This window comes from Syzygium oleosum, unplaced genomic scaffold (assembly GCF_021117445.2).
Source record: "Syzygium oleosum isolate NSW1041296 unplaced genomic scaffold, Sole_v2.1 Sole_v2.13, whole genome shotgun sequence".
Lineage (NCBI taxonomy): Eukaryota > Viridiplantae > Streptophyta > Magnoliopsida > Myrtales > Myrtaceae > Syzygium > Syzygium oleosum.
Genome location: NW_026607497.1, coordinates 7,620,205 through 7,631,071, shown reverse-complemented (window position 1 = coordinate 7,631,071; position 10,867 = coordinate 7,620,205). Strand labels below are relative to the sequence as shown.

The 10,867-nt window shown below is 39.7% G+C and overlaps 1 protein-coding gene across 5 annotated transcripts; it reads right to left on the bottom strand.

Moving 5' to 3' along the window:
* Positions 1-1,575: 1,575 nt before the first annotated feature.
* LOC115675850 (GATA transcription factor 24) lies at positions 1,576-10,176 on the bottom strand. Of its 5 annotated transcripts, none has more exons than XR_008817793.1 (12): positions 9,538-10,175; positions 8,572-8,658; positions 8,361-8,494; positions 7,968-8,078; positions 7,690-7,804; positions 6,911-6,970; positions 6,675-6,740; positions 6,510-6,605; positions 3,954-4,034; positions 3,187-3,332; positions 2,012-2,080; positions 1,576-1,923 (listed from the first exon to the last, which is right to left on the bottom strand). XR_008817793.1 is itself a non-coding variant. In XM_056317276.1 (12 exons), the coding sequence occupies exons 1-11, from the start codon at positions 9,850-9,852 to the stop codon at positions 2,015-2,017; spliced, it is 1,242 nt and encodes a 413-aa protein (XP_056173251.1). In that variant the 5' UTR covers positions 9,853-10,176; the 3' UTR covers positions 1,576-1,923; positions 2,012-2,014. The 5 variants fall into 5 exon arrangements, 4 of the variants coding, with proteins under 4 accessions (XP_056173251.1, XP_056173250.1, XP_030454489.2 ...); XM_056317276.1 differs by having other exon boundaries at positions 3,187-3,306; positions 6,510-6,596; positions 9,538-10,176; XM_056317275.1 differs by having other exon boundaries at positions 3,187-3,306.
* Positions 10,177-10,867: the final 691 nt, after the last annotated feature.

Sequence of the window (10,867 nt, the reverse complement as noted above, 5' to 3'; positions counted from 1 at the left end):
ACTAAGTTTAAAGGAAATCTACATTTGCCATCATTTTCATATGAGATTAAGCAAAGCAACGACCAAGTTACACTCAAAAGCTAAGATGGAAAGCCAACCATCCATAGGAACTAGAATAGATGAGCAATGCGTCCTGAGTATGCAGATAATCAAAAAAAGTTTAGGAAACATCGAGACAATTAGGGATTTAACTTAAGACTTCAGGTTCATTAGTATCAGCCAGCTCATGGTCCTGGAGTACCAAAAGAAGATCCATCCACATTAAACTTCGAAACTTCATAAGGCGAAGTCTAAAGTAGAACCTTGTCTTGTTCCTCCCCTTTGTATTTGCTTTGCCGAATCAATGTTCAATTATGAACATGCTCAAAAGTAATACACCACTTAATTCCTTGAGCTTTAAGACCATACTAGTCTAACTATCATAAGTTCAAACCTTTTCGTCTTCGAATTCTATACCCTGAAGAGCTGCGTCGTTTCTTTCCAACTTGCATAGAAGGCCATTGTCCAACAAGCTTTATGTAAGATTATTAGGAAAAAGCCTTGCCAACGTTGAATGGCTCCCCGACTATCGATGGTGACATTCATGTGATTCTTCATTCGGCCAAAGGACTTGCGCTTATCTATCTCAGTGGGCTTAGGACCCAATTTACTTCCAATGGCCCTGAGATCAGCGGTGGTAGATCCACGATCGCCATTAGTCGGTCCGTCAAAGTTTATCAATCCCTTTCATTACCAGTACATGTCTAGTACCGATGACCTTTAGTATAGTATTGGTGGTATGCATCTTAGTAAGAGTATAAGAGCGTATAGTATTGGTCGTATTTATCTTATTAGTAAGAGTATGAGAGCAAATCGACGTGACAAAATATCTCCAGGGGCCACTTTGAACAGAGCATCCCTAAAGTAAACAGAGCATTCCCAATATTTTTTTTGGTTCTTTTCTGCCCAAATATTTTCTTGGCAAGATGACAAACCAAGATCAACTGGGTTAATTACAAGATTTTGAGGGGTAACCTAACACAAATAATATCGTACGTGATACTATGAACCAAATCGCATGAGTGTAAGGCGAAACCATGTAATATTTCCATAAGGAGGTACATTTTTCGACAAAATGATAAACCTACCTCGTGACCTGGTACAATGTATTTTACTGAAGCCTTCAGTGTTCTCAGTGTTCTTTGATGCTCTATCTAACATCGTTGGATGTGAAAAATGCCCTTTTTCATCAAGTGAATCTGGCTATATCAAATTCATTTTGAACCATAACCCCAATATAGTTATTCAAACAAGGTTCAAGCTGGCAACTCAACACGTGATTGAGACTAACTACCTAATTAACGTGTACATGATTCTTCCCGACTAAAAGGCACCTGAAATTAGCCCTGGTCATCGATCGTTTCTCACAGTAACTATTAGCTCCCCCAGTAGAACTGCTTTTGCATGAATGAAGGGCAATGATATTTGTATGGTTGGCAAAATTGCAGCAAAAGAACTAAGCCAGAAGTTGAAAATAAGAGAGACATCTCCAGCACTTATCCATATGGCTGAATCAGAAGCAACAACAAAATGATCTTAAGATGAATGAGCCTTGCTATTGATTACTGAAGTGCTGCTTCTTTAAATTTACATTGGGGGATGTCTCAAGAGAGCAACCCATGCAGCACATGTCTATGTCAAGCTATGTTAATCACAAACGCTAACATATGCCTTAACTACAGCCCTGAAAGGCAAATTACAGGGAATAGGCTGGTAGGATGCATTCACACTATCTAGTTTTCATACATACAATAGGTTTAAAATTAATCACGGCTAGAGTTAATAAAAGTATCACCCTCAGCTCACAAGATTTGATTGCATGGTGGTCACAAGCACAGCCTCTAGGATTCACCAATCTTTTCCAAAGAGAAGGTAACTTATAACCTGGAACCACGAGGAAAATTAATCCAGAGCAAGCTAATAAGCTCTGTTATTACCAATTTCTTTGACAGTCTCATGGTAGCTACATTACCTTCTAATCAAAGTTAGCAGGAATATCGATGTCTGTATCTGATGGATTAGCAAGCTCAACCAGAGTTCCCTGCAATTCAAACACCTTACAAAATAAGAAAAACAATCACTGTCAATTTGCTGCAACCAAAGGCGAAAGACTAGGACTTTGCGAAACAATTGACAGCTATTGACTGCAGTCATAGAACTGAAGACTGAAGTGCTTCGATTGATTATAATTTGTACTGGAAAAACCGCTAAAAAGTTCAACAAACTTGTCTTTACAAAATGCCAAAATGTCTTGGCCTTTTCTCATCTTGCATCTAGATGTTTCAGTTCCTCGCATTTTCCAAATGAAACAGAGAACAAGATAACGGGAAGTCAAAAATCAAACAGAGACCTTGCAACAAGGTTCTACAACTAGGAGCTTGTCTTGATTCTTCTTAACAATTAAATGGCGTTAATAGATCCAAAAAGAAAAGAAACAATACACAAAGTGCAAAACATGTCACTATGTAACCTCATGGGAGCAACACGGCATGAACTACATTTATGTCCAACAAAAGTTGGTAACATATTTTCTTTCAGTCTTGTACCGTCATTCCCACCTTCCTTGACATCCATATCTTGAAGGTTTTTCGGAAGAATTTCTATTGATAACTTTTCACCGTTTCCTGTTTTAATATCTGCCCTTACATGGAGTCCGATGTTTTCACCAGAGCATCATATTGCCACTGGGAATATACCTTAAATGATGCTCAATAATATACTTGATCTCTCCAAAGCTAACTTTCCCTTGGAAACACAATACTCGTTGATACCCTATCATGCATGTCCTACAGGACGTGCACGGAGAAAGCAATGCTGTCTAGGACATCAGTGAGGAGGACTAACCTAATTATTTAAACCATACAGGTCATCACATAATACATGCTACCTCCAGCTTTTAAAACATTATTCCCTAGTTTCAGAAAAAGGAGTGAATCCACTAGAAGCTTTTTCCAACCAATATCTGTTGATCGAGAAAGAAAATAGAAAGGTAAACAGATCTCTGCAACCAAGTTTATCATACATTTCTCTTTGTTATCAATGGAGCATGTGGAAGGCAGTAAGTTGGAGAAAAATGTTATTGGAGGCTATCAATGATCTGAATCATGAGCTCAATGAAATGAAGCTATAGGGTGCAGAAAGTGCAAGTGTGAAATAAAACTTTCTCAGAATCCACTGATGACAGCTAAGTGGTAACTTTTTCTCGGATATGCTGAAGGTTTTGGTGGGGCCCTCTGAAGATGAGTACTCAGAGGTTCTTTGTCTAACCTTTCAAATGAAGACCATGATAAGTCCTGTGTCAGTGAGTCAAACCAAATTTCTGCTTAGGAATGTAGATTGAAAGGAACACGCAGACTCCCAGAGACTGGTAGCTATGAGCTTTACAGATCAAAGTGTCTTGATTCGTGAATTAGGAGCCTGAATAGATGCAAATTTAAAAAGAAGAAATGTACCAGTACCAGTAAGTCTCCCTATCAGTCCTAATTAACTCAAGTTCAGGAAAAAAATATTCAACTTTTTTCAGCTATCCACCAGTACAGGCTGTACAAGGTTTGGAATGTATACTGTGAGAGAATACTAAATATACATAACTAACAAAGACAAGGCTTCCCATTGGCTATATATGTTTCTCTATTAAAGCAAAGGAAAGCCAAATCCACAATTTTAGCTGTATGATTATATGCAATGTCTGCACAAATAATGATGGAATTGGATGGTACTTGCGGTTTGCGTGAGGAGCTCTTGAAAATAAAGGCTCCAAGAGATGTGCATAGTAGGACTTCCTTATTCATATCTATTCCCCTTTTATATTATATATAAGAGAGAGAGAGGAGCTTCTGGGATTATAGAAACGTTTATAATTAAAGGACAGTAAAGAACAGATGGACATCTCAAATATTATCACGGTTAAGTACCTGCTCATCATCATCAGCTGAAGAATGCATGATTCCCATGGGCAACGTGCTTGTTAGATCGGCAGCAGTTTCACGAAAGTCCTGCACAGAAAAAGCACTGTGGTGGTATGGAGAGAGAGAAAGAGACAGACGAGAGAATTGAGAATAGAAAAATCTGTTAGTGCTACCACGGAAGGTAACACCCTTTTATTAGATCAAAAGGATTTAAATTACAAAGAAATCCTTTTAACTTATAACTCTCTTTGGAGCATATCAGAGCAGATACAGTACACGTGAGCAGACAAAGTCAGCAATCCAAATTAAAAGGATTATCATCAAGCCCATGCCATTGAATTTAAAATCTGTATCTCAACATCAGGTGTATGATCATTAAAACTAGAAGATAACAAATTTCTTCTGTCAAAGTTGAAGTCACCATTTCCCATCCAATTGCATGTCAGGTTTTTATCTATAGTATCTTTTTCACATCACTATATGGATAAAAACCAAGTGCCTTGCTAAACTTATCATCAAACTCTGATTATGAGTCCGAAAATGCAGTCCAAGCCTCAAATTGATCCATCACAAATGAAACAGGCAGAGGCATAGTTATTACATTACAAATGAGATAGATAAAGGAGTTTCGTTTCATCAAGAATGGCTAAAAAGTTCTAACGCCATGTAGTGTAGCATCCGACTTTTTCAAAGGGGACATAAATTGTTCCCAAAAGGTAGAGAATTTATCATTTGTGTCCAATTGTTGATTGCAGCACATCACTCTAGTCAGAGAAATCAAGGTAATATGTAGTAACCTAACAAACATCTCTAACCCAAACTCCTATATAATGCAAGGTTAATAATCAGCAGTGGTTATCTGCAGAAAAGCCATGTCAATAGGGATTACTTTATGTTAGTGCACCAGAGATGACAGCCATTAACATGCAAGCTAGGTCTTATTCTAATTTGTTCGACACATCCTCTGAAACATATCAAAGTATTTATATATGGCTTACACAGTACACAATCAACCTTGAATAAGAAAATATTGACCAGTTTGATTTCATAATTAAAATACAATTCAATGATGCAATAAAATAAACAAAATTGGTAGGCTGAGGAAATCCTGCGGTGCCTGTTTAATGAATAGGCGTTCATGTGAGGGCAACGTGATCGAGAAATCAAATTTTTGAGTCAACTGACCAATACACTTAGTTATTAGTGCATGTTTATCAAATCCCCCTAAGCAACCCCGTCACAGTGGTCGCGCAACTCAAACGACCATCATTGCAGTAATCACCTGAGATTTGAGCCTCTCAGCCCCACCAGCATTTTATAACTCCAAATTTCTCTTTCTAACTCCGCTTCCCTTTTTCAATAACAAGTACCCAACAAAATGTAGAAGGGCCATTACTTCAGATTAAAAAACATTACTGCTTGTTCCATCCATGATTCTTCAACCTAACTCTTAACAGCACATGGATTTGCAATAGAAACACCGGATAGGATAAAAAAATTTATCCTATCCGGCATTTGGAGACCCTGGATAAGTCCGGATAAAATCCCAGATAACTTATCTGGGGGCTAGGGGTGGGATGATTCTATTCCACCCACATAAGAATAAAACACTGAAAAAAAAAAACAGTTGCACAGATTTCCTTCTGCCGTAGACGACGCCAACCGCACCACCATTGTTGGCATTGTTGGTGATCACTGCACGTTGGTCACACCCCTCGGGTGACCCTGTCAAGGTGGTCACACAACTCAGGTGACCATCATTGTATCCGAGATTTGAGCGTCTCAACCCCCCACCGTCCGGTCTCTCTCTCCCTGTCTCTGTTTCTACATTCGTGGGTGGTCAACCATCACGCCGGCTCTTTAGACCACTGTTCGGTGGTCACCCTCGCAGCCAAGAACCAAATCCAGATCTGACTCCCGAGCTCATGTCTCTGTTTGACTGTCGTGGTGGTCCCTGACCACTGCAACAGACGGTTGTTGCTGGGCTGGCCACGACTATGGTGGCTCGCGATGGTCAGCTTCCCAGACTCCCGAGACCCCCAACCCCTTTTTTGACCAACTTTTTGAATTTTTTATTGTTATTTTTAATACAATATCTGCTGAGATATCCAACATTTCACTAAACAATATACCCCCCACATTTCTCATTTCATCTTATCCTATCCTATCCTTAACCCTGTACTGGCAATCAAACGCAGCACTGAAAGACTGTAAAAGAGCCTCTTCTCATTTGCTTTCTTAACTCTCCCCATCAACCCTACATTAAGATAATGCTCTTGGATCTAATTCTCATTGAATAAGAGAGCTTTTAAGGACTCTCAACCAATCAATATGACCACACATAGCAGCAACTGAAATGGGAAACAACTAACAGAGAAAACACATCCTTATGATCAGAAAAATCATTTGTAAAAGAAACACTCGACCAAGTAATGGACATGTAAAATCAATTGGTTTCCATCATTCAAATCACCAAAGAACTGGTCATTTGACTCCTCTAGTTCAGCAGATTAACAATGTCAGCGTGGTATGTGACTAATTAAAATGGAAAAAAGTGAGCACCATTTGATCGTCTACTTCACCACTGGGGTTGATTGAAGGATCAGATAATCTCTTAATGTCAGCTGTAGAAGTCTCTCCAGAAATTACCTGCATGGACTATTATTGAAAGAGTAAAAAAACCTCAGAAGCTACTAATTGACTTTGAGTAGTTTGAAAGAAACTCACAAGATCATCCTTATTGCTAGAGAAATGTTGACCATCAATAATCAAAGGCTTGACATCTGGGGTTCCCTGTGGATAGGTACAAGTGACGTTTTCATCTATCTTCCATAGAATTAAACTATTGTAAGTAGGGTGCAGCGAATTGAGTATGCATACAAAATCATATTTAACAATGTTTGGCAAAGAGGTAACAAACTGATGCATCATAACCAGGCAAAGTGAAATCTAATGGAACATACCAGTTCACTTTGGTCTAGAGAAAGATTTCTTCCTCCCTTACTGAGATCCCTCAATGTTCCCTGTAGGTTCATAGAAGAAAATTTGATAAATATTCTGATAAAATCAGTGAGCTCAATGAAAATAAACATTATATATTGCTTCAAAAACCATATCCACACTCAACAAGTTTGCTACAAAACTAGTATACTGTAGAACACTATGACAAAAATTATCATCGAAAAGGAAAATGACAGGGTAGACTATTAAATAGTTTTACATAAAACACTTCTTATCACTTATAATATGTCATCTTACTTGAACCAAAACTTAGACTTAGATAGCAAGTGCCCGCTTGACCAATGACATTGTTCTACAATGTGAATATAGAAAATGTTGATGAACCTATCACGTAATTAACTCATTAAGGAAATTTACAATTTATCTTTTTATCAGGAATTTATGCTCCTACACTATCTGCAACAGTAAATGAAGATATGTGCGCCTATGTCACTTTCATTATTGGTGAGCAAATTCATTCTATTTGGCACATTGAAGACCACCACATCAAAAGCAAAAACTAATATTAATCCATCCAACAGTAGCCCTCTTTCCTAGCAGCTCCATATTTAAAGCACGTCTCTCAAAAATTGATGGAACCTACGTAAAGGTAGAATGGGAAAGCACAATGGTATCATATTTCAATTAACAAGAAAGGCTACCCAGTACAAATTCTAAGGAAATATCACAAGAAATGCAGGTGCAAGCATATCTTTGAAACCTAAATTCCGATGTCAAGAACCTTATTCGCCCACATTAAACCACAGGCATTACATAAAGTCCTTGGTCCAGCTGGCCCACGACGCATAGCAGGAGTTGCATTTTCACTAACACCACAATGTTGACATCTCCGGGCACTGAAACATCAACCAAAGAAACAATTACATAAAATGAGTGTCAAGTCTCAACCTGAGAGAGAGAGAGAGAGAGAGATGGGTGGATGTGCCAGACAAAAAAGAATCTCAGACATATATTTTCCAATGCTCACATTGACAATGCCAAAGCAAATGAGGGACTCACACAGTTTCTGGAGGGGGAGTACCATCCTGATGACAACTTTGGGCTAAATCCAAACTACTGGCACCTGAACCTTCTTTTATTGAAGCAAACTGCCCATTTTTCCGATGCATCCTGTTTGCATGATGACGAGAGGAGAATGAATCAAATCAACACCAAGTTTTCAGTGGAGCAAAGCCCATTAATGATGAGTGTAAGAAGAGCCACATTAATGTGCTATCAATTTTTAACTCTGTTATATTTTGCGTTATGCAATAGAATTGATGATGGCTAACATTCTGGAATCACTCCTATGCTCCATGATTTGGTTCAACAATACTTTTCAAAGAAAATCACCGACTTAGCATCTCTGACAAAGATGAAATAACTGCCAACAAGGTGAAATATTGATCTAACCTCTGGGCAACCTCTTTTCGCACAGTATACCTAATCTTCTTGTCAAAACATCTCTCCTTGCGCTTCTCCCGAAACCTAACCAAAGAGGCTATTCTTCTGGAAAGATTAGACCGCTTTGACGTGTCAACCACATCCTAATACATGGTGATAACTCATTAAAAATTTACACATAAGAAACTGTAAGTTCTCGGAAAAACAACCATCTGCATACCATAGTACTTTGAGCATAAGGGACTTCAAATGTAGGCACAGCGGTTGGTACATCGGGTCCTCCTAGAAGCAAAAGCACTGCCTGCACCTGGCAAACAAATTGCAGAAAATCCATCAATATCCATCGCATGACGGGTAACACGCGTGGAATTGGTCTCTAAATGCAGTGACAAGAGTAATAGTTACAGATTGTTGGAGAAAAATAAGCTGACAAAATACAAAGGCAAAGCCTTTCAACCAACATTCAGAAAATATCATGGCAAAATCCAAACTGTATCTTTTGCCAAGAGTTGTAACTCATCCGAATCACAATTACCAATGTCGAAATGCTGGAAACAGATAAAAACACGAGTTCTCTAGTCGCTTTTGACGTTCCACATCAATGCCTATCAAAAGGAGCTAGTGGCATACAATACCATATAACGCATACTCACTACAGATGCATGCTTTCTCATCTCTTTCCTAAGCATAAAACTTAGAACCTTGAAATGGTACAAGCACTGCTAAACAGGGGACCCAAAACAATCTTATTTCATAACACCGCACATGTATCGTCCTTCCAGATTAACAAACATGTACGCCCCTCAAAAAAGGAAAACCCAAATACCTTTACTCTACCTGCATATCAGATGTAAGTATAACCTTTAACTGCTTCGTGTAAATCGAGAATTATCGAGGCCAAAAAACATAATTTTTCCCATTTTCAAAAAAAAAAAAAGAAAAGCAGAACGCCTAGAATTTCAACCAACTTCAGCATTGACCCATTACTTGACCAGAAGTACTAAAGAGCTGCAAGCTCATTGGCCTCAAAACTCAACCGAATAAGCATAATACCAAACTGTAGATGACCAGCAGCTCACATTCAACGAGAGCAAACAAGTTCAAGCACAATACGAGCCAAAAAGCTAGCTCAAACCATACACCCTCAGCTCACTCGAAACTACTCACTTCCCAACAAAGCACGTACCTTTTCGTGCGTAACAGCCGGGAACACGTACACTTCCCCTTCGAAAGAGAGCGTGAGCTCGCTCGTCCTCGAAGGCGCCACGACACCACCCCTCGTCCCGCCGCCACTCGCGATACTACCGCGGCGACGACGCCGACGGCGGTCATAGTCCCCCCCCACGGAATCCGCATAAACTCCACCGGCCTCCACCTCCACCTCATCGGCGCCGTCGTCGGTGCCCCCGTCCTCGAGCTCCTCCTCGTCGTCCTCCTCCGCCTCCTCGACCCTCACCGGCCCGCCGCGCGCCCGCAAGTGCGCCGGATTCGCGCTCGCCATAGACGAACCGGCCGGGAGCGACGGAAACACAAAACGACCGGAAAAAATCACACGGGGGAAGAACGCCGGGGGAAAAAACCTAGCGCCGGCGACGACGGGGCCCGAGCCGGAAACGAACGCCGGAGGAGGAGGAGGAGCAGCTGCTCAAGGGCGGAAACTGTTCCATTGAGCGGGCATCATCGACGGCGACTGATGAACCCTAATTTTTCGGGGGGGATGGTGGTGTCGATTTTCGTTCGATTGAATTTGGCCGACCGAAATCGAGAGAGGCGGGCCTGAAAATGGAAAGAGGACACGCCAGGGGAGAGCGACCCGACGTGTTCCTCGAATGGCCTCTTTGGAGTAAATTCGAGAAAAGAAAAAGAAAAGGAAAAAAAAAAAAAAAGCAAATCCTTTTATCTTCTTGATTTATTTTTTGGCCCTTTCATTTTCTGATTTGTCAATCGAAAAAAACTGGCACTTGCGCACGGGATTTGTTTTAGGGAGAAAGCGACAAAAACCCCCAAATTATATTCACTGTTACACATTTTCCAAATCATGCTCACTTTGTAACATTTATCTTGAACTTTTTTCTCTTAATCCAAATTTGTATCCATGTAACACATTATTCGCCCTCCATCAAGGTTCCGTCAATTGATTTTTCGGTCAAAATAACTGTCGTTTTTATTTCACTTAAATCACTTCAAATGCCATGTCAGCGTCAATGTAGGTAAATTTTTAATGGTCCGCATTGACAAAACTTTGACAGGGTAAATGTATTACATAAATACAAGTTTGAGATAAGGTTTTTTTTTATGGCTTTTGCCCTAGTTTTTACTCTTTTATTTATTTATTATTGACAAAAGGTTGATATACAAGGGTTTTGAGCTTACAAAATCCTCTTTGATCAGTATTCCCATGAGAATGACATCCCCGTTACCAAATGTCTAGAAATGAGCTAATAAACTACGACAGTTTGGCCTGACCAAAAAAAAAAACTACAACGGTTTGGAATTTACTTTGTTTTGATGTCTCG